The 26,492-nt window shown below is 55.1% G+C and overlaps 1 protein-coding gene across 3 annotated transcripts in view; it reads right to left on the bottom strand.

Annotated features, from left to right (window-relative positions):
• FOXP4 (forkhead box P4) overlaps positions 1-26,492 on the bottom strand; it is a 202,140-nt gene that overhangs the window by 24,000 nt on the left and 151,648 nt on the right. For all 3 annotated transcript variants that reach the window (XM_060308531.2, XM_030870782.3, XM_030870783.3), the window contains one exon: positions 8,134-8,374. In XM_060308531.2, coding sequence (XP_060164514.1) covers positions 8,134-8,358 — 225 coding nt within the window. In that variant the 5' untranslated portion in view covers positions 8,359-8,374. The remainder of the gene's footprint in view (positions 1-8,133; positions 8,375-26,492) is intronic.

The raw sequence follows: 26,492 nt of genomic DNA, 5'->3' as shown, positions 1-26,492 counted from the left end.
GGGGAGAAGGCATGGGGGTGCTCAGGGCAGAATGGGAAATTGGGAGCCATTTGGCCTTTTATACCATATTTTCCTGCTCCCTCCACCCCTCAGACTGAAAACCAAATGCCCAGCTCTGTGGTTTGGGGAATGAAGTCTAGTTTTCCTCTAAAGGAAGCAGTACTGGTCCATTCAGGGCCTGGACCCTGGCCAAAGGGATCTGGGTCCAAATCCTGGCTCCACCAAATACTGAGTGACCTTGGGTAAGTCACATCACTGCTCTGAGCCTCAGTTTCTTCCTGTGTAAAATGGGAATAACCCTGTAGTCAGCTCACAGGTTTGCTGTGAAGAACACATGTGACAGTGTACACGGAGTACTCAGCACAGTGCTGGCAGTGGGTCCTGGATGGACATTAACTCTTGTGATTGTGATTACTGATCTTTCACCTGCCCAGGCAGCTCCTGATCATTTGTCCAGTGCCACCCAGAAGGACTTGTTAACCAAGCCCTTTTCCATCTACACCCACCCCCATTCCCCCTCAAGCCTAAGAACTCAGTCTCGCTAATGAAGCCGAACTCTCCTCCCCCAACCGCCCATTCAGAAGTCATTAGCAGGAGCTTCACAATTAGGAACAAATGGCTTATAACGGATGGCATCCAGGGAGGGCGGCAGGGTTGGAGGGGAATGAAGCTAGTGCTTTGAGGGCAACAGGGAGCTGCTACGAAAAGAAAAACAAGTCTTGGGGCAGATGCATCTCTCATCTGCAGGATGAGACTACACCCTCATTTCTGTCTTGGAGAATTTGGGGGAGGACCAGCATCCTCTCTGTGGAGGCCAGGTGCAGGGCTGTTTACTGGTTCTTTCTCCAGGCTGGAGGATTCCAGGTCTGTGTCGGGGTCCCAGCCTTACTCTGTGCGTCTGGGAGGGCGGGGACGTGGTGCTCAGGGAGAGACAAGACGAAGGGCTGAACTTTGAAAACAGAGAAGCAGAGTCACGCAGGTCACAGACCTGGTGAGCTGGAGTGTTAGAGGGTATCTAGTCTAGTGTTTTCCCAATTGCTGGTCGTGAGCTAATGGTGGGTCATACAATATCAATTTAGAAGGTCAAAAAAAATAGGAAAAAATACACACACACAAACACACACACACACACGAAAACATCAGAGTTACTAGGTAAGCATAGCATTGTTTCGTGAAACTCTCGTGTGCTGCCACTCCAAATAAAAGGCATTGCTTACGGCAGATCTCCAGCAAAAAGGTCTGTGAAACACTTACCTAGTTCACTTTATCGATAAGGAAACGGAGATCCGAAGAGGGGCAGTAAAGCGCCCCAAAGTCACACAGCCGCAGAAGCAGAACCTGAGTCCCCCTGGGCCTGACACGGGGCTCTGCACAGGGACGAGGAGCCAGGAGCTGGGCAGACAGGATGGAGGAACCCCCGCCCCAGCAAACTCTGGTCTAATCCCGATGGTGGTGAAGAGGAACCAAAATAAACAAAACCCAAACTTCTTTTGTCTGCATCTCGCTAATTTTGGCAAAACTGGGATCTCAACTGTCTTGATAATTTCAACTGGGAGCTGGCTCCATTTAGGGGAAGGGGCCCTAGAAGGGTGTGTGGTGGGCCGGCCCACCCCAAACCTGAAAAGCCCTCCCAGGAAGGCCCATCACCTGCCCCCCACCCCCCCGGAATAGGACTTTTGATTCATTTATCTGTAATTCAGCGAGTATTTGTGAAGCCCCACAGGGCACTCACACGGTCCTAGACACTGGGGACATGGCGTATTTGCATTAATGGAGCTCACGTTCTAATGGGATGAGACAGACCCTACAACGAAGCGAAGTGAGCTGTGAGATGGTGGCCAGCGTTACGCAGAGGACGGCTGGCTGGTTACTTAGGTTGTGTGGCCAGGGAAGGACTCTCCGAGGACGCATTTCGGATGAGGGGGCTACTCTTTCAGGGGAGGGTAGTCATGGTTGGAAGGAGCTGGTGCCAGAGCCCGGAGGTGGGCATATAAGGTTGGAGCATCACAAACCAAAAAGGCCAGTGTGGCCAAGCTGAGCGGCCTGAGAAGAAGTCCCAGGGGTCAGCAGCGGCCACATCACTGGGACGATGGCTTTTTATTGCCTTCTACACTCAAGGAAAAATTGCTGGAGGATTTTAAGCAGGAATGGATACAATCTCTTGAGAGGAGATACCTAACCCACTGCTAGTAAACAGTAGGTACCTAATAAGTATTTGTTGACTTGAATTAAACAGGAAATGTCTCTCCATCTACCCCTTGAAATACAAGTCCTCTGGGACCAGAGTGTGGAGGGAAGGGGTGCAGGGAGAAGGGTCAGGGGTCAGGGGCCCCCACCACTAAGGGTGCTGACCTGGGGAGATCCAGGTTCTCCACCAGCCAGGCTCTGTCCTCCAGCAAAGAGACATAAAAATGAAATTACACAGAGAAGGGGGGCCAGGAGGATGGGGGAGAGGAGATCATAAACCCCCCGAAGTGATTCTACACCTTCTTCCCTTGGAAAAAAAAAAAAAGCTTTTTGGAAAAGGCTGTAAATTTTTTTTACACCAACCTCGTAAAAATGACATCGGCGCATTCCCAAATTAGAACCATTAAAATGAAAACCAGCAACGCGCAGATACAGACAGGCCCGCGTGGGTGGGAGATGCACAGACCGGTTTTAGGACCCCTTCACCGCCAAGCGAGCGTCTTGAGAATGCCTCCTCTCCACAGAACAGAATTAACAAATGAACCCAACAGTGCCCCAAAGGGCAAGGCCCTCCCCAGAGGCTCCTTCCTTCCCTCCCTTCGGGCCCCCAGTGGGGAGCAGCCCCAGGCCCATCCAGCCCCTCTGGGCCCAAACCGGCTCCACCAGAAAGGTCCAGCAGTGGCATCCGGGAAGGAGCTGAAATAGTGCGGGGCAGTCGCGGGATGGTGGTGCTTCCCCTCAGAGAGACTCCTCCCAGATGCGTCCCAGTAACTGGAGTTCTCCAGAAGGAGTTCTATTCCCAGGCCTGGGTTCAGCGCCACCCTCACGCTAGCTGTTCCGCAGGGGCTGTAAGTGTGGGGTTTAGAGTGGGGACTGTGGGGGCATGCAGTTCCCTCCCCACTGACTCCCACAGGGGCTCCTCAGAATGAAGGGGCTCCAGTAGGAGAAAACCTAGCTCACCTGCGGAAACACTCACCCCCTTTCCCCAATTCTCCCCAGTCCCCAAACTCCTATCAGTAAGTACAAGAACTCTGGTAATAAAAAGGGGGTGAGAGGGGGAAAAAAGAGGGGGTGTCAGAATTCCACAGCAGAAGGGAAACCTGGGAGCACAGTGGACTTGCTCTTCCCTAGTCCCAAGGAAACAGGGGCCTGAGCAGCCCTTTCCCAGGCCCCAGGCCCTCTCCTTGACCTTTCTCTCCCCTCTTAGGGAAACTTCCTTTTTTGTTGGACTAGGGGGCAGACACACAAAACAGGGTGGCCTTTGGTTTAGTAACCCAGGAAGGGTAAGAGAAGGGGGGTTACGGTTGAGAGTGGTTGGGGCGCAGTGGTTGAGAGTCCGTCTGCCGATGCAGGGGACGCAGGTTCGTGCCCCGATCTGGGAGGATCCCACGTGCCGCGGAGCGGCTGGGCCCGTGGGCCATGGCCGCTGGGCCTGCGCATCCGGAGCCTGTGCTCTGCAGCGGGAGAGGCCACAGCAGTGAGAGTCCCACGTACCACAAAAAAAAAAAAAAGAGAGAGAAGGGGGGTTAGGTCCTCTCCCCTGAGGCATCCTCTCAGGACCCTGCCTGTCACCTTACTACCCGGGCCCACCTCTCACCTGCTCTGTTCCCAAGCAGGAGGGAGAGGTCGGTCGTTTCTAACACTACCCCACAACTGTCCCGGGTCAGGGACCTCACCCACGGGAACTTTCTAAGTCTCGCCTCTGAGGAGTTCGGGTCCCAGCTCTCCCTCCAGGCCCCCAGTACTTCCTGGGAAGGGGCTCATTCTACGGAAAGAAGAGGGGAGTTTGGAGGGTGTAGGACTAGAGATGAAGGAGCAGAATCTGGGGCAGCAGGGTGGGAGTCCCAAAGACTGAAGAAATGGGCCCCAGACCCGAAGACGAAACGCGTGTGTGAGGTGTCTGGGCTAATTCACCTCCGAAGCCTCCCCTTTCCACCCCATCCCCCTAGAGGAGAGCCAGATGGGGGAGGAGAACAAAAATCTCTTCCATTCTTCTTTCCCCAGCTCCCTGACACTCCCCTCGCTCCATCTCTATGGAGGGGGGTGAGTTAAAAGCCCATGAATGTGCAGAGCCCCCAAACCATTTTGAATCTCCTCACAGGATGTGAACAGGGTGGGATTTGGCCCCAGTTGCCAAGGCAACTGCGGTGGGAGTTCCCAGACGCTAGGCAACCCTCCTGTGACCCCCGCTGACCTGTCACCCCCGCAACCAGAAGACAATAGGAGTGCAGGCTCCGGAGGCCCAGGACGCCTTTCAGCTCAGCCGCAGAGCCGGCAGCCCTGCCCGCCCTCACTGTCTGGCCCAGTCCTCCTGGCCCCAAGTCCGGCGAGCATCCAGCCTGGGCCCCAAAACCTCCCCAGGCCCTCACCTCCCCCGAGCTGGCACACACTTCTCCCAGCCCTGGCTGCCCCCCATTACGGATATTTGTGGAGTCTATGGGGAAAGCCCTACACACTGGGAACATTTTCATACAGGTGAAATTAGATTAGGAGAAAATGCAGGGCCGCCCTTCAAAGAAAAAAGCCATCCTAGAGGGGAAATGTGCGGTCGGGGGCCACGGAGGAAGGAGACGTTGTCTTGGTGAAGGAAGGGAGGGGGTTGGCGGGCAGCTGGCACGCCTGTTCGGTTCAAGGCATTCTTTAACAGCAGCTGGGGATCACCAACTCCAGCGGGCCAGCAGGGTGCCAGGTGCAAAATAAGGTTCGATGCGTGTTTGCTGAGTGAATGCACGCTCCAGGGCCCACAGCGCTCTCCTCTCCACGCTTCCTTCTCAGGGGTGAGTCTCCAGGAGACTGGAGACCAGATGAAAGCCCCAAGGACAGAGTGGAGGCGGTGTGGCTCTGTCACTCACCAAAAAGAGGGCTGGGAGGAGGGAGCGGGAAGCTGGGGCCTTGACTGCTGAAATGGGGCAGCCAGAGGGGGACCCTCTCTCCAGTCAGACAGAGCCTGGCAGCTGAGCCCTGTCTCCCCTACCCCGCCTCTGTTTAAACAAGCTCCCGGCCTGCTGTTGCATGGAAACAGGCGCCTGCTCTTGTTCCAAAGTGACGTGGCTGCCCTCTTCAGCACTGTTTGTTTCAGCCTAAAGTCCTGTCACCAGCCTGACTTCTGACTCGCCCTGTTTATCTCTCTCTCTCCTTTGTCAACTCATTACTCCCAAAGGCCAAGACTGCATTTCCAGGGCTTGTTTATCCAGAGCAGAGGGGCAGGGACTAACAGACCAACCGACAGACGGACAAAGAGGAGCCGCGGAGGCACGAGGAGGGGGGACCCGGGCGCTGCCCGAAGACCCACTCACACCCTCTGCCTCTGGAGTGGCCACTTAGAGCCAGGGGCCATTGCTGCTTTTGTTGGTTTGTTTTAAGAGCGCTTTTAGATTGGGAGTGGAGTGCTCTCACTCACTCACCAGCAGTGGTTAATTTAGCACCTACTAGGCGCCAGGCCTTGCTGCCTCCATTTCCCTCAGGGGACTGTGAGTGTGGTGGGAGCTGAGCCCTGCACTAAGAACCGGGAGACCTGAGATCTAGCCTTTCCCGTGTCACCTGGACAAGTCAGTGCTACCTCTGGCTGCCCCCTCATTGTGATATGGGAATAATAACACCCATCTCCCCAGGATGGCGAAGCAAGTGAAGACCCAAAGCATCAAACAGAGGTAAGGTGTTTGTTTGTCCTCAAAGGACTTCCTGGTGGGGGTCGAGGAGGAGGGGGCACTCGCTGGGCCACGGCCCTCTTTCCTACATTCACTCTACCCCACAAACAGTCAGAGACACTTGTTGGGGGGGGGACCAGAAAGTGTTACCCTCAAGCTCCCCCCAAAGCCTCGCTCATATATTGGAGGGAGAAGGACAGCCCACAGGCTGTTTCCTTTTAATTGAAAATTTTGTAATTTTAATTTTGCAGGGTTCTTTTCATAGTTTGGAGCCAAGAAAACCTTTTTTAAGTCTCAAATACTTTCCTTGGCCCCAGGCACTACGCCCATAGTGAGCCCAAATGGATAAAACAGCCCTCCCTCCGCCCGCCTCCAAATCTCCACCCCAGTTTATTTGTGAAACAGATATAGGATTTTCCAGGACTTTGGGATATTCACCAAAACAAACAGGGATAACTGGAACGTGGAATATAGATGGTAGAACGTGGCCTGAGCGCAACGCAGAACAGAGAAACCTGATCGGTACAGACAGTTCTGTCCCTCCCCACCCCACACCTCTCCCCACTTATCCTGATATCTGTGTTCAGTCTTCTCTTTAAATAATTTTTTTCAAGAAACTTTCCAGTTTCAGTATTCCTCCCAGCCCTCCCCCGACAGTCAAAATTTTTCACAGCTCTGTCTGCATAGAGGTGCAGGAGGGGAAGAGTTTTCACCCATACAAAATGGGTGGCCTTAGAGATTTCTGGTGGGGTGTGTTCTGTTATTATTTTGATGAAGGGCAGGGTTCTGCCCTTTGACCCTCTGTCCCCCGCAGGTGGTACAGATTCTGTGGGTCTCTTCCCCAGAGAACCTGTTTAGGAGGGCTTGGGAGATACCAGCAAACTCCCAAAGACCATCTCCCTAGAGAAAGGAGACAGGCCCTTACTGCTCAAGTTTCCACTGTTTGCAAGAGGAAGGAATTTTTTAAAGTCCTCAATTCTGTTCACATCCGTACTGACCAGGGATTTTACACCCAAACTGCATCTGATCCTAACAACCCCTGTACTTTAGGTGCCAAGAGGTAAGGGAAGCCCAGGACTGGCCAAGGTTGACAGCTGGGAAGGGGCAGGCTGGGGCTTAACCTGGGTTTGTTCAGTTCCTGCATCAGTGCTGGCTGACCAGCCCAGCGCAGAGCGCGGGGCTGGGCTTCTGACGGTGCTGCTTCCAGTCTGACCTCTAGCTTCAAGAAGTGTGGTGGTAAAGGGCCCCTTAGGGGCTATGGAGTCGGGGAAGGAGCCCCAGGGCAAACCTGGGAGAGAGCATGAGGGCGATGTGGGTACACACACCTGTGTGCACGAGGCGGGGGTGGGGTACGGGCAGGGAGGAACATGCAGTACCCGAATTTTCCACATTCCCAGCAGAGCCCCCAAGGGGCAATGCCACCAGCAGTGATTCAAGGAGCAAAGTCAAATAAGAGGAGCATCCCAAGGCCAGGGCTGGCTGGGCCGGTTCTCCTGAACTTGTCAAGCACGATTCTCCCTTTTTCCCCGGGGTGGGGACAGGACCTGGGGCCCCTGCTCTGTCATAAGCCAGCTAGGCTTCCCCACCCCCTAAGGCCTCTGGATCCTCAGAGAGGCTGGTCTTGGACTCCTGAACTCTGCAGTTTAGGGTGGGAATGATGAAGGGGAAGAGGGCGGGGGACGCAGACAGGGCTTCCAGTCCGAGCACTGAAAATGGAGGCCTGCCTCTGCCTACTGCTCTGGACCTTTTCCCAGCTGCCTTGACCCTTGGTGCCTGGAAGTTTAATCTCACAGCTAGCCTGCATCAGGGGCCCAGGCAGAGGTGAAGGTGGGGAACATTTCATAATACAAATAAAATGAAGATACCACTGTGCACAGCCCCCCTCCCCCAAAGAGCACACACCTAGAGCAGGGTCTCCCTACCCCAACCCTGTTTGTTAACTTGGCAGGGGTGCGGGAGGAGAGCCCAGGCGCCCACCCACGCAAGACGCACACCCTCAAGCCTGCTGCCCAGGCGTCTGTCTGCCCTTGTGGGCATTTCTGAGGCTGTTCTAAGGTCCATGATCTCAGGGCACCCAGCCCCACTTCTCTTTCTGGGAGGGCTGCTCTCCCCCTGCCTTAGTGACCACTCGAATGGGAGTGCACACAGGGGGTCCCTGCAGGCTGGACCTTCTCAAGAATGTTAAAGTGAGGCTGCGTGGCAGGGAGCGGTGGCCCCCAGGTGGCCAGGGTGTAGTGGGAAGCGGCCTGGCGCCCCTCTCCCCTCTCCTGGGTTGCTGGGAAGAGGCACCAGCGCCTACCTGTTGCTGCTGGAAGTGGAGCAGCTCCGCAGGGCTCATCTCGCCGTTGCTGTCTGGGCCCGCGGCCGCATCCCTGCCTGCGCTGCCTCCGGCGGGGGCCCCGCCACCACTGCCGCCGCCGCCGCCGCCGCCGCCGCCGCCATCCACCTGCCCGGAGAGGCTGCCCACGCCGTTCTGACCAGACGGAGCCGACCTGATTGTCTCCGAGGCGGATTCCACCATCATGTCGCTCTAGCGGGACCTGGAGGGGGAGGAGAGACACGGGGGAGGGGCTGAGGCTGGACAGGCAGGGCGGGTTCCACCCGGGGAAGCAGGCGGTGCCCCTCAACACCCCATCCCCAAACGACACAACCCCCACCAAGTCCTGGGGCGGCTTCTCCCTCTCAGCTTCCTGGAGGCTGATCCTGGGACCCCTGTTGCGGTGCAGACCCTCCCTCCTAAGGTCACCCTCCGCCCCAGGCAAGGGCAGCTCCAGACTGAATTGGAGGCCGCCCCGTTGCCCCCCTCCCCCACATTTCCTCGAGGAGGCGCTACCCCCCAACCCCCCCCACACCCAAACCGGTTCAGGCCTCTCCCTCCAGGCTAGTGTGTAGGGCAGAGCGGGGGTGGGGGTGGGGGTCCTGCAAGGACTTGAAAGCAGGTGAGCTAGTCCCCAGAACCACCATATTGCCCCCCTCCCCGACCCGCCCCCACCCACATGCACCTGTGATGGCCTTTGTGTTTGTTCCCCCCCTAGATGGGGAGTTCCCCCGCTAGATGGGGAGTTCCCCAAGAGCAGGGCCTCCTTCCCGCACGCCCCCCCCCCCAACACACACAGCAAAAGCCGCTGCCATTTTCCCAGCAACTATTGGGTGCCAGACCCTCTGCTGGGCCTGGAGCTGTGGAGCGAAGGCAGCTGGTGGTCCGACTTCTCTGACCTTCCATTCTAAGGCCTTCAGACCAGCACCTGGCCCAAAGCAGACACTCAATATTTACTGTCTCTACAGGCAGCAAGATCCCTTCTCACAAGAATTGTGGGAGAATAGTTTTTTGGGGGTTTTAAAAAATGTATTTATTTTTGGCTGCGTTGGGTCTTCGTTACTGCACAAGGGCTTTCTCTAGTTGCGGAGAGTTGGGGCTACTCTTTGTTGCGGTGCGCAGGCTTCTCATTGCAGTGGCTTCTTGCTGCGGAGCACGGGCTCTAAGTGTGCGGGCTTCAGTAGTTGTGGCACGTGGGCTCAGTAGTTGTGGTGCACAGGCTTAGTTGCTCCACAGCGTGTGGGATCTTCCTGGACCAGGGCTCAAACCTGTGTCCCCTGCATTGGCAGGTGGATTCTTAGCCACTGCGCCACCAGGGAAGTCCCGGGAGATGGTTATTATCATCTTGATTTTACAGATGGGAAACTGAGGGTCCAGACAGAGGATTTACCCAAGGCAGAGTCAAGGCCTGAATCCTGTATCTTCCCCCATCTCCCCCAACTGCCTCTCAAGAGTGGCTGAAACATGCTCAGAAAGAGGGAGGGTATGACTGGGATGGTTATGCTTAGCGAGGAGGAGGCTTGGGTTTCCTTCTACAACTCACGGAGGCTGTACTATCTCAGGGGCTCGTACACAGACTACGAAGCAGATGGGGGACTTCAGCATGCAGAGCTGTTCTCAAAGTCTGGGGTCTCCAGCTATCGTCAGATTCACAGCCCCCTGAGAGGAACAAAAGTTTCAGCCAAACAGGACACAGTTGGTACTCCCCACGGAGCTTTGACAGAAGTCTTAAACTCCCTAAACCTCAGTTTCTTTGTTTGTATAAGTAATTACTCCAAGCCTCTCAGATCCTGTGAGGAGTAAATAAAATAGCACATGCAAACCACCTGGCAGAGTAAGCGCCAATAATGATGTGTCCCTTCTTCACCTGCCCTATTTGTAAGGGTGAACACCCTGGGCTCAGAGAGGTCAAAGACTTGGCCCAGATCACACAGCGATCGGGCTGGAAGCCAGCCAGCGTTCTTTCCTTCCTTCTTGATTACCTTTCGGCCTTGGCAGACCCCACAACCACACGGTGTCCCTGACCCAATGAATAGGTGCAGGAGGGCCTTAATAGAGAAACTGCTGGAAGGATTATTTCCCGAGTTCCTTCTCCGAGGTGGCAGCTCCCCAATTCTCCTTCACTCTTGAAGAATTCTTTCTCCTCACTCTGTTGGGTCACTTGCTGTTTTTGTCCCTGCTGTCAGCAGAGTGGGGAAGATAGCGAGAGTATCTAGGTGTGCGTGGGGGGTTGGGGGGACAGAGCGCTGTGAAAGGCCCGTGGGGAGGCCACTAGTTCACGTGTATGCCATATTGCCCTGCTCTTGTGACTCTAGGTGTCTGTCCCAGTGGACCTGTGTGGCCTCCTGGGTGACCCTGTGCTGCTGGAGTTTGTGCATTTCTCTGTGTTCCCAAGGGCTTGTTGCTCCCCCACCCGCCAGTTGCTGTTCCCAATCCTGGGTTCTGCGAGGAGTTGGGCTAGGGGCAAGGGCAAGGTTGGGGGCAACGGTTCAGAAGAGACTGAGCACTTGGTCTCTGGCCTTAATGGTCGTGTCAGCCCCAGGGCCAGTAGCTACCAAATGATGGATGGGGTGGGCACCGTCCTCCATCCGCCAGAGCACAGGGCTCCAGCCCCTCCCCACAACCGCCCACCCGGACCCCTCCCAGCAGCCCACAGAGCACCTTCCCTCACTCAGGCCTGGGCCCCAGCTACACGAGGGGGATGGGGAGACAGCAGGGGCCGCTCTTCTCTCCCTCTGCCTGACCCTGGCCCTGCTGGGGGTGGAGAGCAGCTGCCTGCCCTGATTCCAAGTCTACTTCCCTGAGATCTGAAAACTCCTGGGCCCCAGGGGACAAAGACCAGAGCCTCAGGGGTGTGTGTGCACAGGAGAAAGGAGAGAGAATCCAGCAGTTTCTTCTTGGGGTAAGGGAGAGTGCCCCCTTCCAACATTCACACACACCATAAAGTTGCTCAGACAGCAAGTTTGGAAAAGGGAGAAAAAAGGAAGGAGGACGCAAACAGAGGTGCCCTTTTCTTTTCTTTTTATTGGGGGGGGGGGCGACAGAGCGACACCCAGTGAACAACGTAATTGCTGCAATGTGGCTGTAATAACAGCTATTCAAGGGCCGGATCATTCATATTAAACAGGGTGAAGCCAGCCTCTCATCTGCATGCTCGGGATTATATGCATTTGAAAAGTCATTTCCGCAGGCTGTACGAACGGCATTAATTCCCACGTGGCGCACTGCTCTGCCCCCTCCCGGGGCCTTCACCTCCTTCCAGGCTCGCGCCTGCCTGTCCACCAATACCAATCCAAATCTGCAGGTGGGTGCTCCCAGGACTCTCCTCACCTCTGTCCTGAGACACCTGTCCTCCTGAGGAGGAGCACAGCGGCAGCCTCAAGCCTCCTTGCCTGTCTCTCTGCAGGTGTTGCAACAGCACCGCGGTGCTCCCTGCACTGTGGGTGAGCAGGCTCTGCGTACCTGGCGCCCGGCCACGTAGGGATGGGGTGGGGTGGAGTGGGGTACTGGAGGCAGGCCTTGATATCCGTGCCCTGCACCCACCACAAGGGTGCGGGCTGGAGGGGGGAAAGGCAGAGTCCGTGGCAGCCTGGACTCTGGCTAGAGAAGGCAGGGGACTGGGTGTCAGGGGGCCTGAGCTCAGTCACAACCAGCTGTGACTTCTCTGTCCTCCTCCTTCTCTGGGCCTCCATTTCCCCATCCCTACATGGAGAAGTGGTCTTGAAGGTCTCTTCTGACTTGGAAGCTCGAGGAGGAAAAACCCCTAGTCAGTATGTACACAAGAAGCCCCCGTGTTCTAGCGGCTGGTGAGAGCCACCGAGGTTCCACTTGAATCACAGCTGTCCCTTTCCCAAAGGGAAATGTATGCCTCAAATTTCCCAATGGGGACCGGGGCTGCCTGCTCTGGTACCGAGGGGGACCCTCCAAGAGCCCCCTCCTCCATTCACTCCCACCCTTCCGCCTCTCTCCACACACTCCTATCCTGCCAATCCGCGCTCCCGCCCCAGGCACCCATTTATTCAGCAAAGAGCTGCTGACTACCTGCAGAAGTGGAGAGGCGCTCTGGGAATGAGACCATCAGGTTTCAAGGGCCAGCTGTGTGACCTTGGGCAAGTCACTGGGCTCATACCAGCAAGTAAGGAGAGGAAATTAGAAGGCCTTTCCAGGATTTGCTAAAATTGAGGCCCACCCCAGCCTTCCCTGCACCCTCTCCTACGCTGCGCTGGGGGCAGAGGCCGAGTCATTTCCTGTGCTCTAGGATTTTTTGTCTGGGCCGCTTGGTCCTGTCCTTGGGTAGGTCCTGGTCTTCCGTCTATCAGGGTTCCCTTGGGGAGCCAGGGCACCTCGGAGCCTTTGGCCAGTACCCCGACGCTCCCGCAGACGACGTCGTCGAAAGGAAGGAAGGAAGGGAGGGAGGAAGGGAGGGAGGGAGGGAGGGAGGAAGAAAGGAAGCAAGCAAGCAAGCAGGGTCAAAGCCACAGCCGCCTCTTCCGCTCCGGGGGAGTCTGCGGGCCGCCGGGGGGGAGGGTGTGTGTGGGGGTCCCACTTCCCGAGGCTCCTCGCCCTTCGAAGAACGCGGGCTCGCAACGAGGGCCGCCTCAGAACGCGCCCGGGTCCGCCTCTGTCCCCTCCCTGGCCGGAAGTGACGAGTTCCACCTACCTTGGGGCCAAAGGGAGGACCCAAGGGCTAGGGTGCTTTCGGGGGAGGGGAAAAGGACGGGGGAGCCCCACACGCGTAGAAACTTTTTGTGCCTTTTCCGCGGGCCCATATGGTGTACGGAGTATTAATTACCGTAGCTTTTTAATTAACAATCGCTTAATCTGAGCCGTAACATTTGCCACGACACCCTACGCCTCGTTGCGAACCCGCGCCGCCCGCCCTGCCAACTCATCAATTAATTTTTATTGACGTTTTCTTCCCCAAACAGGCACAATACCAGGGTTTTCCAATTAACACCTCCGCGATCTCTAATTAGTGCAATTAACAGACTGATGGATGCCCGGAGTTTACCCGCGAGGGAGGGAGGAAGGGAAGGAGGGAAGGGGCGGGGCAGTCCCCAGCGCGCTCTCTCTCCCGGCGCGCGTCCCGCAGGGCGCACACGTGCATGCGCTCGGCCTGAGATGGGGCGCACCCCCAGCTCTTAGGGGAGCACGGCGGGTGGGGGCGTGACCACAGGTAACCTGTACCCAGAGCAATAGTGGTGATTTGAGTTGAAATAGCAGGCACAGCCCTTTTGGAAACCTAGAACCTAGTTGGAGAGACAGCTGAAAGCCTGAGACTAGAAGTTGGGAAACTGGCTTCTAGCCCCAGCTCTATCACCAACTTGCTGTGTGACTTGGGCCAAGTTAGTTCTCCCCTTTTCTTCTCTGTATGATGGGGGAAACTAGACTAGATGTAGCTACCAATTTATAATGCACACCCCTATCAACTTCCAAGAAAGACTGGGAAGCAGACTGCAATAAAAGATAAAGCTACTTAAAATATAGTATCATGGGGTAGTAGGAAGGGAGAATAAATAGGCCAAGATCTTAAGCCAGAGGATCTCACACTTGAGTGCATCAGAATCACCTTGGAGGGCTTGTTAAAATACAGATTCCTGGGCCCCAGGCCTGGAGCTTCTGATTTTAGGTCTCTGGAATGAGCCTGAGAATTCATTTCTAAAAAGTTCCCAGGTGATGCTGATGCTGTCTGTCCAATACAACAGGGCTTCAACGATGAGCACTGGCTTTCGGTTATGAGCTTCCTGGTGGCCAAAACGAGATGATCTACCTCCAAGACCATTAATTCATTCAACATGGATTTAGTGCCCCATTAAGCTAAGCACTGAAGACCTATCTGCAGGAAACTGAAATTCGGTCCTGGACCCCTACAGGCTTACAAAACACAAACAAGCCAGTACAGGTGTCCTGGCTGCTTTGAGGGCAACTGGTAATAATGGAGGTCCTATTCCCCCTCCCTTTTTTTCCTGGGTAAATCTGGCATTTGCCTTTTCGAAAGTTTAGCCACTAGTGGAGTTATGGTCATGAACAAAGTCATTCTTCTCTCTCCTCTGACGCTGGCCAGGAGAATATTTCACCGGCAATGACCCTTCATCCATTCATTGGTTCAACGAATATTTAAGCACTTACCCATGTGCCAGGCTGTGTGTGTGCAGACCTGAAGAGAACAGGGCACAGGCCCTGCTCTCCTGGAGCTAATGTTCCCAGGAGGTGAGGCAGATGATAAATAAGGACACAAACAGATAAGCTCAAATAAAATAAATTCTATCAAATATGAGTGCAGGGAATAAACAGGGGGATCTAATTTACACGGGGACAGGGAAGGCTTCCTTTTAAAATGGCATCTATACTTAGAGAAGAATGAGCAGGTATGGGTCAGGTAAAGTGTACACTGAATGCAGGGGACCAGCATATGCAAACGCCCTTATTTTACAAGAGAAGTCACTGGTTTCAGACTTTCTTCGGAGCAAAACGTCTTTGAAATGGACACATTTCTAGATTATATAAAAAGACACCTAAGTGGGTACCACACAGAACAGAGCATGCGGATGCTCTTTATTTCCTTCTTTCTCTTTCTTTTCCTTTCTTTCTAGCTGTCCTGCTATCAGCTCTTACTTGTGTCAAGGGACGTAAAGCAGAGGGCTTTTCAGAGCAATGAGCACTGGCATTTCAAGTAACTTGGGATACTTCCCAATCTGTCATCCCAAGACCCAGGGATCCCCTTCCCCATTCAGCTCAGGCCCCAAAGGCCCACTGGCTTCAGGCCACCAGGTGAGGGAGGGCTCAGGCAGGAGCCACTTTGGGCCTCAGCCTTTCTTATCAGCCCCTCATTTGGCATCCTACCTGCTGACCCTGCTCTGATCTCTTATTACCTCTGTAATTAGAACATGAGCAGTGAGGTCACCATTCTGAGCCTTGGTTTCCCTGTTTACCATACGAAGCTAATACCAATAACCCTTCCTTTCAGGGTTGCTGTGGTATCAAATAAAATACACTGCCAGAGAAGGTGTTCAGAGAAGGGTATTAACTACAGTTATGGGGACCCAGCAAGTCCAGATCCCATCCCCTCATCCTAGCCTTATGGTTTGGCATTTGAGGAAAGTGAGACAGAATCCAAGGGTTAGAATGTCTCTGTAGCTCCAAAATGGGTCCCCACACCAGAGCAGGGTGATGTGAGTCACATGACCACTTGGTTCTCTGATCAGCCCGGCAGTGTCTCTCCTCAAGCAGATGGGGCTGTCAGAGTTCCAGAACAAGCTCAAACCCTCTCCAGGCCCATGCCCTCCCTGTACTCGGGGACTCTCCCTTGTGTGGGTCAGAGGCTGGCACCCTCGGTTTTCTCCCTAAGACTCCCACTTCAGCCTGAGAGTCTCCCTAAATGACACACTAGGAGCTATCTGGTCCAACTTTAGGGACCATTCAAGGCCTCTTCTTGGCACAAAACTTCCAAGCCCAAGGAGCTAGTGCACGTGGCAGGGTGAGGACACATCTCTAAAAGGCTGCAGCAACCTCTGATGTGGAAGGGGACCCACCATCCTGGGCTGTCTGTTCCAGGTTCGCCCCCAAGTTTGTTTGTTTATTTATTTATGGCTGCGTTGGGTCTTCGTTGCGGTGCGCGGGTTTCTCATGGCAGTGGCTTCTCTTGCTGCGGAGCAAGGGCTCTAGGTGCGTGGGCTTCAGTAGTTGTGGCTTGTGGGCTCTAGAGCACAGGTTCAGTAGTTGTGGCACACAGGCTTAGTTGCTCTGCGGCATGTGGGATCTTCCTGGACCAGGGATCGAACCCGTGTCCCCTGCGTTGGCAGGCGGATTCTTAGCCACTGTGCCACCAGGGAAGTCCTCTCCCCCAAATTTCAATAACTTTATTTTCTAATCATAAAAGTAAGACGTCCTGGTAGAAAAGTATGAAGAAAAAGTAAGGAGACTTATAAGTACCTTATAAGATCCTTTTGGGATCCGCCCCTTCCAGTCTCATCCATTTTCGCCCTCTTTGGGCATATAAACATGTAAAACGTGAGCTTGGGCTCATAATCTGTACATGGTTTGAATTTTTCTGTTTTCCCACTCACCACTTATGGTCATAACCATTTCCACATGACATCAAATATTTTAATTAAGTTTTCAGTGGTCACAGAGTCGTTTGAATGGGCTGTGTGTTCCAGAATTTATTTAGCAAATCCCCTAAAGCTGGATATCCAGGCTGCTGCCTATGTTTTCACTATGACACTAATAAACACCCTCACGTGAACAGAATATTCTCCATTTCTAGTTGCTTAGGATACAGGTTTAGGTGGAATTGCATGTTTTTAAGGCTCTTGATACATCTATTCCTTGATGTCCATACAATGTGTGCTGACTTTGCCCTACCTTCAGCAATGCACCCCTGTCCCAGAGGACTCACAAGCCTTTTTTTTTTTTAAGCTATCTTCCTCCATTCTCCTCAGCTCCTTCTTCAGAGGATCCTCAGATTCTGCTTATGGTATTGAGAACCCAACACTACCGACCCTGTCAAATCTGGGCACATAGCTGGGTGATGGGCCTCTGCCTGCAACTGACACTGGGCACAGTGGGTACTGGCATTTGGACACACAGAGGGGGATAAAACACAGCCCTTGCTTTGGAGGGGGTGGGTTATAGTTTGGTGGAGAAAGGAAGACATACAGACAAACACACGCATTTAAAAATACCCATACTGGGACTTCCCTGGCGGTTCAGTGGTTAAGACTCCGAGTTTCCACTGCAGGGGGCGTGGGCTCAATCCCCTGACAGGGAGCTAAGATCCCACATGCCATGCAGTGGGGCCAAAAATTAAAAAAAAACATACCTAGGTTCCACCCCAGATCAATTTAATTGGATTATCTGGGATCCAGGCATGGATAATTTAAAAAGTTCTTCCAAGTATTCTAAACTTCAAGTACAGCCAGGGTTGAGAACCTCTGCCCTACAAAACACACACAACTTTACAAATGTTAAGTAGATACTGGGGGGTGGCGTGGTTGCTAGCTATGGGTGCCTAGAGGGAGTGGGGGTGCTCCGGGAAGGCTTCCTGTAGGAGGTGACTTCTGAGCTGAGTTTTATGGAAGTGAAGCCTGGGCACACAATTTGTGAATATATTTTAATAACAACCATTCCACTCAGAGTCCTTGAAAGTTCTTTCCCATACCCTGTCACACACAACCTGCACTCTGACAGATGAAGGAACCCATACTTCAAAGATGTTTAGTGATGTGTCAAGGTCACTTGGCTGCTAGGAGGTTGAGCCAAACTGAAACCCTATAGCTCTTCTGACTCCCAAACCAGTGCTCTTCCCCAGAATTCCACCTCAGACGTGGCTAGGCCCAGAGGGCGGTCACTCTGGAATTTCCCTGGAATCTGAACCTTTCCCCACCACCATCACCACACCCCAGCGCACTTTCACTGGCTCTGGCCCCAAAATGCTCCCAGCAGGCCCTTGCAAGGTGGCCTCCCTCTACACGCCTTCCAAGTACCATGACCAAAAGGAAGAACTAACAAAAAGAAAAAAAAAAAAAAAAGAAAAAAAGAGAACCAAAGATCCCACTCCATCTCATTAAGAAAGTAAACATAAGAGCCATCTAAGTGTCTAATTAAGCTTCTAATTAGTCCCTGCTTGTTACTAATGCAAATTAGATTACTCTGCTTAACTACAGCATGTCCACAACACCCTTGTTAATTGCGGCCTTTTGAAATTAAATTACTCCCTAATTAGCATATCAAAGCCATTGATTCGGAGCTGGGAAAGATGAGGGCAAAAGGAGCCGAATGCCAAGTTTGGTTAATCAGAGACGGCTAATTAAATAGTGCCGTCTTTCGTGGGGGGCCCGCTGGTTAAGAGGTGGGGTACTCATCCCGGGCCCAAGTGGCCATCTGGAGCCTGGTTCTGGTAGTGCCCTTGGCACCAGGGGGCTCCAGCTGGGCTGGGACAGACCAGTAGTCTGGCCTTCTCTGGGGCCCTGGCTGTTCTGCCCAGCCCGCCTCTGACATGCCCTGGCCCCTTCCTTTGTCTCTCCTGATGATATCTAGGGGTGGCATTCACAGGGATCTTGGGTACCAACTCAGGGGCATCCAAAAAACACACCCATATTCGAATTGCAAGATTCAGCATCCTTCCACATCCCTCTCCCTGTTCCAAGATAAATTCTGGAAAGGTGATTGCTCCCAGTGCTTCTCTAATCCCCACCTGTGGTGCCATTCTCGGAAGAAAGTCTCCCCATCCCCAACAAAAAGTACATACATTTCGGGGGGGGGGCAGGTAAGAGCGTGATGACTTTCACAAAGGGGCTCACCTGGGCAGGGATGGGCTGATTTCAGCTTGGAACAGACCCCTCAAAACACAAGACCCTGTAATTCCCTCCGTGGTAGAAGGAAGGGGAAAAGAAATCACCCACCACCATCAGTTCTTAAGCAGCTATGCAAGAATTAGATTTGGGTCAGGGTGTCCTAAAGGTCTTCTCTGAGCTCTCGTACAGACCCTGCAAAGTCCTTCAGACACCTGCCCACCCCCCCAGCTCTTCCTAGAATACTGAGGATGGGCAAAATCTCCATGAAAAAGTTGCCAACTGAGGGCTTCCCTGGTGGCGCAGTGGCTGAGGGTCCGCCTGCCGATGCAGGGGACACGGGTTCGTGCCCAGGTCTGGGAGGATCCCACATGCCGCGGAGCGACTGGGCCCGTGAGCCATGGCCGCTGAGCCTGCGCGTCCGGAGCCTGTGCTCCGCCGCGGGAGAGGCCACAGCCCGCAACGCCAAAAAAAAAAAAAAAAAAAAGTTGCTAACTGAAACGCCCTCAGGGGCTAGGCGGGTCCCCAAGCGGGCCAAGTGGGAAGTGGAGGGTACTCAATCCCTGTCTATCTTTACCCCACAGAAATGCAGGCTCTGTGTTTGATAGGGTTTGGGTTTTTCAAAAGCAGCCAAGTGGGGATATTTATGTGAAATTTACCGCCGTAATAAACTTTGTGTGAGCCAACAAAACACATAAGGGGTGAAGTCAGTCCATTTGTGACCTCAGCCCTTATGGTCAGCATTCTAGACAGGCAGGTTCCAGTCAGCTGTGTGACCCTGGACAAGTTACATCACCTCTCTGGGCCTGGGGACCTCACCTGTCAAACAAGAACAAGGAGGTATGTGAAATGGCAAAGCACAGTTCCTCAGTCAGGGTCTGGTGACCACCTAGTTCTACTCTGTACCTGCCATAATCCCTTCCCAGACTTCGGATGTCTTCTAGAACCTTCTTCCTCCATCTTCCATGCAGAAGGCAGAGTCTGGGCTTCCAGGTGTCCTTGGCAATGCTGAGGGCTTGTTCCTACAAATGCCTGACGTGGCAGCTGGGCAGCTAGGAGGTACACACCTATGCTTTCTGCCCTACATTTAACGGATTAGCCCTGGTGGGTGCAACAGATCTTAAATGCCTCTTCTAAAAAAGACAGAACTTTCACAAGAACAAAACCTTGATGACTGACAGGTCCCTAGCCTGGTCCTTCAGTGTCCCCCTCCCCCAACTAGGGTGTGTATATGTGTGTGTCTGTGTATGTGGCTCTGTCCACAGCTCTCCTTCCCCCAGTTCTCCTCTCCAAGTTTCTCACCAGCAGCCCCCGCAGCACAGAGTCAGGGTCATGGCCAAATTCCCAAAGGGTTTGGTTCTGCTGATTTACCGAGGGATCAACCAGTGCCCAGGGGAAAGGAAACCCCCGCCCCCACCCCCCAGTGCCCAGCTCAAAAGGGTGAATCTCAGGCAGTGCCCAGTCCATGGGTATCCATCCAAACCAAATTGGTCTAAAGGGCCCATAGCAGTGGTTTTATTTTAGAAAACAAGTGAAATTTAAAGCAAAGCAGAAAAAGATAAATGGGGAAGGGGTGAGGCTGTCCTGGTGCGAGGGGGAGGGCGGAATGGTGGTACAAGCGGGCCAAGCTGCAGCCCGCCTCGCTGAGCTCTCTCTCCCAACGAGATTCAATTAATTGATAACAAGAGGCATCAAATTAATTTCTGGAGGATGTGAGATTCTGATGAAGGGAAATCTCGTAGATGGGGATCGGGTGGGAGGCGGCGGGCAGCGCCCCCTCTAATCAGGCTCCGCTGCCTAATTGGGGAGAAGGAGACTTGCCTGGGCCGCTTGGTAGTCTGCCCCACGCTCCACAGCGCCCCTTTCGGGCAGGACACGCGGAGGCAGTGAGCTCCGGATGCGTGGAACAAAGCGGGCCAGTCTCCTCTCACCCAACGCCCAACTCCCTCCTCCCCGCCACCAGCCCACAGCTGCAGGGAAGGGCGGGGGCAGGGAGAGTTGAGTGTGGGTGCTCCCTCACCAACTGCACAGTTATGAAAACCAGAGCCCAGAGAGAAGACTGTCATGCCTAAGGTCACAGAGGGAATGAGGAAGCTGGTAGCAGTGCGCTTACTGGTGCCCCTCAAGGGTGAGTCCCAGACCCACGCGACCCAGATGGGCGAAGTCATCCCCAAGCTCAAGGAGGTCAGCACGCAGCGTGGGAGACCCTCCCTGTAGCTAAAAGATAGAGGCCACCCGCTCCCTCTTCCAGAGTTCCCTGGACCCCCAAACCCCAGCATCTTAGGACCGAAGACATCCGGCATGTGCGCTTCCCCGCACCTCGCAAAGATGTGCTCGCAGAGGCTCAGGGTAACACTGGCCGGGCTAGTAACCCAGAGTGAGTGCCCGCAGCTGGGGGGCAAGGACCGGGAGCCCTGGCTCTCCTGAGAACCCCGGAGGCTTCCTAAAGGAAGGATTCTCCCAAGTGGACCAACTGTGCACCCTCAGCATCTGACCTTCACAAGTGCCTCTGTGCCTCCGGCTCCAACCCAGAGATGTGGACGCCTCCAGAGAGCACTGCGCCCAACCACTTACAGTAGCCGCCGCTCCCTCGGTCTCCTGCAAATCCTGAGCTCCCATCTCTCCCCCAAATTCTCCTCAGCTGCGCCCGCCCTTTTCTTTCAGGGTGTGATACACATCTGCCCAAAGAACCCCCTGAAGGAGTGAAAGGAGGAAGTATATGCTACCCTCTTTTGGACCAAGTTCTTTCGGCCTGGGTCTCCTGGAAGCCTGAGCTCCAGAGCTGGGAAAATGAATCCCAGGGAGCCCGCCCTCCAGCACGCCCGGTTGAAGAAACAAGAACAGAAGCCCCTTCACCAGCCCACGAGCCAGTTTCCCTTCACACAGCTCAGCCCTCCTGGAGGCTCTCAGGGCCAGCACCTGCATCCTGTGCCAGCTGTGGAGTGTGAGGACCGGAGCCTGCCTCCAGTCACCAGAACCTGTGGGAAAGATCCTCCCTGGGGCACTTGCTCCATTTCTGATTTTCCAAGTTGTAAGCGAGCCCCCTCTTATTAAACCTCTTCACCTAGACTCCTGCGGGCCACTGCACACAGCGATGGCTCCACCATGTTTGTGGAATGGAGAGCAGGAGTCCCGGTCTCCATGCCCGGATCCACCCTGCCCTCCTGTCACCACCATTTGTTCCTCCCTCGTTGCCGGGGGGAATTCTGGGTAATTTCCACCCGCTGACCCTGCCTACCTTGAACACATGCAGAGGGTCACTGGTCTACACACCTCACTTTGTCACTGTCTGAGGAAAAACCATCTCCCCTCCCCTCCCTCCCATTTGCACCGTAGCCCAGGTCAGGTGCCATGAGAAAACTCCAAGTAGGAGAGAGGACGTTCCCCATGCCCTGCACCACCAACGACTCCACGCACCCTCAGGTCCCCCCAGCTTGGGAGGCTTCAGCTGGGCAGAGGATGGGGCCTGGGGAGGTGGGCAGAGCTGCTGGGATTTGGGGAACAGGCTGCATGGCTATGACCAGGGCTGGGGAGAAGAAAGGCACCGGGCTGCACTGGAGCAAGGGACAGCCAGGTAAAGATCCTGGGAGGAGTCATCCTGGGACAAGGCACAAAGGAAGGAAGGGCATCAGCCCGGCCCAGGCTTGAGTGGCTCACTCCTTTGAGGGACCAGATGCTCTGGGCACCTTTTGTGCTAGGAGCTCTTCATTTCCAGCTCAGGCAGGCATGCCCCGAGTCCAGGCTCTGCACAGGGCCCACGAAACGCCGTCTCACAAGACCACTGCGTCTGCAAGCCTCAGGGTTTGGAGTAGAGGGTTCCTGCTGTAACCCCAGCAGGGCAGAACTGGCCGTGGGTGAAGGTGTGCATTTCCATGGAGAATCCAGGGAGGCAATGTTGAAAGAGGCGGAAACTTCACACTCAAGGGAAGTTTCTTTTTGCTTCTTTAAGATGATCCATCCAGGAGTAGGTCCCAGATTGATCTGAGACTGCCTGCCAAGCTTGTCTTCCATAACGCTGCATAAGCCAGGGTTCCAAACCATAAAAAGTCTCCCTTTTTGGAGAAAGGTGGTGCTGGCCATGTTTCCTCCTCTGTGTTCTAGGGAACCATCCCTCCCATTTCTGCTTCCATGAGCACCTTAAGATGTTGTGGGGAGGGGGGATGACTGGACCTTCCAGGGTCACGTGCAGGTGGGAAATGTCAAGTTCTGAGCCCAGACCTTCCCTTGAAGGGAAGACAGGAGGAGGAAACCCAGCCCTCTCGTCGGAGGCCTGAGGGGGACGCAGGCCTGAGCTTTTGAAGAAGGGATGGGGAGTGGCAGGCCCTCCCATCCCCTCCTTTCTCCCTTCCCCACAGCAGAGGCTCAAGCCCTACCGGTTACACTGGGAGTCCTAGGAGCCCCACATGTTAGTCCCAGCCCTACCACTAACTAACTGTGTGACCTCAGACAAGTTGCTTCTTCTCTCTGGGCTTCATTTTCCAAACCCCTAAAATGGAGATTAATTTCCAGTATTCAGTCCAGCATGTGGCCTGGCGGTGCTGGGAATCTAATAATAAAAGCCACCCCTTGGTCAGTACTACCCTGCGCCAGGCACTATGCTAGGTACTTTACGTCTGCTCTTCCGTCCTGCTCCCAACCAGGCTGTAAACGGTTATCATTGACCTACCTTACACATAAGAAAACTGAGGTTCCAATAGCTTAACTAAGTTCTCCAGAGACCCACCACCACTGGCAAGTTCCAAAGGCTTTTCCCCTGTGACCCATGTTCTGCCCTGGGGAGGCCTGAGTTCCTTGCCCTGGGTTCCAGGGTTCTGGAACCAAGTCATAGGAAGTCATTTCAGCCATCGGAGCCTCAGAATCCTGTCAGAAACAGTGCCTGCCCTGCCTTGGTCTGGGAAGCTGGGAGATTTTGAAAGGAAACTGTGCGGAGTTCCTTGGATGGAAGAAATTATTACTTTGCACAGTTTGGGTTATTAGAAAAGTAAAGACATTGTGCCTGCTTGGGATGGGCACGGAGGGGTCTGTATTTCAGCTGGAGAGACAGGAAAGCCACCAAGGCAGTGGGGCAGCAAAGGATTAGGATGTAGGGAAGGAGGGTGCAGCTACTCCAGGTGTGGAAGATCAGGGAAGCTTTCTTGGGGAGATGGCCCTTCCCCCCTTGCACCTCATACCTTTCCTCTGAAACAGACACGCTGCTCCCACCCTCCTCTCTCTAATGTGATATCTTATCTGCCTCTCCTACCCTGACAATGTGCAGACCCCAGCCTTCACTGCTTGGGCACACCAGTGCCCAGCCTGGGACCTGCCCAGACAGAATAGGGGCTCAGCAAACCTTTGGGGAATTAATGGATGAAAGGATTCCCCCCTCCTTTCCTGCCCCTAAGGAAGAGGTGTGTTTGGAGTAGGGGCCCAGCAGGATATGCACATTCCTGGCAAGAAGGGATCTACCTGCCAGCAGCCAGAAAGGAAGTTTCTGGCTAAAGGCACAGGGAAGGAGGTTGGGGTAGGGATGTCTAGGTGTGAGAAGTGTACCTACACAGAAAGGGACAGGGACAGGTCCTTTTTCAAGTTAAGCCCAACCTGCCCTCCCCCCACCCCCCAGCACTGGTGTCAGGCCTTTCTCCCCGCAGGGCTCACGGGTTCACCAACTCCATAACTCCTGCAAAACCTGCCCAGGACTGGGAGAAGGACAGAAAACCCCACCCAGGGGCCCAGCACTTAGTGCCAGGAGAGAAGGTTCCCATGGTTCCCCCCAGTTTAGTGTCAAGACTGCGATGGGGCTAAGGTAGTGGGGGGGGGATCCAGGAGAGATTCACATCTTACAGCGGTCCTGAGGTGGCGGGGAACACTCTCTAGAGCCACCTCCTCCCCTGCCACGTTGCCCCACTGATGAGAGGGGGGAGTGACGCCAAATGGGGAGCCCCACGAGACATAGCCCTGCTTCTGAGAGCCTCAGATCTAAGGGTGCCAGAGTGAGCAAGCTGGCCAGGTGCCCGCAGCACAGTCTCAGGGCCCTCCCTCCCTCCTGCCAGGTGACAAAGAGCCCCAGAACCCAGGCAAGACAAAGTTAAAACAAAAATGAAAACAAAATAAGCCTGTGGATCTCCCATCCCCTGCAGCGGTTTTCTGCCAGGTTGGGCAGGGGTTGTCTGGGGCAAGGCTGTCTGAGGTGGGGGGGTCTCCTTAGGGCAGCTGGGGCCTCGCCCGCTTGTTGGGCCTTCGGCCCCTGCACCCACCCGCTAGCTCACCAGGAGGGTCATCGGCTTGAAATGCCCAGCGCCAGCAGCGCTCCGTCCCAGAAGTGAGCTATTGGGTTCAAATTCTTGGTGTCGAGGTCTCCATTACCCACTGTGCTCCACAATGGGACCGGTCAGACCCTCCCATGGCTACTGGCGGTACAGATGATCCCACAGCTCCTTCCTTCTGGGTGGGAGAAGGGGGCACCCAGGTGAGCCTCCAGCTCCGACCCTAGCTGCCTCTCAAACTGCGCTCCCAAGGCCCTCAATCCCAGACCCAGCACAGTTCGCCCTGGGACAATCCAGGCGTCCGCTTTAACACGGGATGAACATGCTGAAGTTCAAGTGAAAACCCGCATTGGCCAAAATGCTCCTGGGCTTTCTCAGCCACCACGGGGATGACAGCTTCAGACTTGGGTTTTCTCCTCCGGGTACCCCACCTCCAACCCCTGCTCCAGGCTCCGAGGTCAATCAGCAGGGAGACCCGGCGCTGGGGTGCGAGACACGCGGTGATCTCCAGACGCCTGTTTTAAACCCCAGGCACGGAGTGAGCGAGGAAATCAGTCAGGCGGGGGATGGCAAGAGAGGCCCGCGGTGCAAAGGGACGAGCCGGGTGTTCTACGGGCTCAGGGTCTCTGCGCTCCCGTATCCTCTTCCCCTAACCTAGACAGTCCGGGTGAGACGCCGATGTGTTCACGAGGTCGCCCCAGTTGGAAAGAAGGAATCCGCAGCCGTCAGGGCCTCTGACTCAGAATCCGCCTCCCGCGAAATCGCAGAGTCCTTTGCCGCGGACGCCGGGACCCCAGGTCGCTCAGGGCGCCCCGCATTCTAGCGCCTCGAGCTGTAGCTGGGCTCAGCTCAAGTTAGTTAGTTTGGCGTTGATGGGGAGCGCAAGACTCGAGAGCTGCCGAGATGACCGCCTCTCAAAGAGAGGTGTCTGCCAGGAGGCTGTCCAGGGGAGAGGCCACAGTCCTGGATCTGAGGGGGGTCTTGCTTGGTTATCCCGGGGCACTCGTCCCTGGCGGCCTCCGAACCCTGCTGCCGCCTTCTCTCCCCACTACATGGTGAGGCGGGGCTCTCCCCAAATGGGGTGAATGAAGGTTTCGGCCGGGTCAACCCCCCACCCGCCAGCACCGGCGCACAAAATCACAAGGGGCCGTTTCCAGACGCTCTCAAGTCCCCAAGAAGTTTTCCGCTCTATCTCCCAGCCGACCCAGGTATGGCGGAAAGGCGCTGACTGGCCCCGGAACCTCCGAGGTGCGACCCCAGGCAAACCAAGTCCCCTCCTCACCTAAGGCGACGCGTTGGATAGGACCGCGGTGCCCCCCCCATCTATCTGCCTCCGGCGCGTCTTGGGGAGTCCTGGACAGACTGGGGTTGGGGGAGCCCACTTCACCACTTCCCTCCCCGGCTCAGGAAAGTCCGGGCTGGGAAGTACTCTTTGTCTGACTCGGGGCGGGGGGGTGGTCGCGCCCCCAGACACCCCATTCCTCGCGGCCAGGCCAGGAGGCCGGTCCTAGCTTCTTGGGGGGAGGGCGGGCCTTAGTAGCCTTTCCAGCCCCCCCAACCCCTGCCGACCTCCTCTGCCCGCCCCCCCGGCGCCGCGCCGTAGCCCCCACCTGTTCCCCAGGCAGCTCCGGCCCACGGGGGCCTGAGCCGGGGCGGGGTGGGTGTCGCGGCTGCGCTGGGTCAGGGCGCCGCAGCCGGCCCCGGCTGGAACAAAGTGCGCCGGCCTGGGCCCGGCTCCTCCCGGCGCGTCTCCCGCGGGCAGTTTGCAAACACAAAGTGAGCCAGTGAGCGGGCGAGAGAGTGC

Source organism: Globicephala melas, chromosome 11 (assembly GCF_963455315.2).
Source record: "Globicephala melas chromosome 11, mGloMel1.2, whole genome shotgun sequence".
Classification (NCBI taxonomy): Eukaryota; Metazoa; Chordata; class Mammalia; order Artiodactyla; family Delphinidae; genus Globicephala; species Globicephala melas.
Note: the sequence above shows the minus strand (reverse complement) of the source record. Positions and strands in the feature narration are given on the sequence as shown.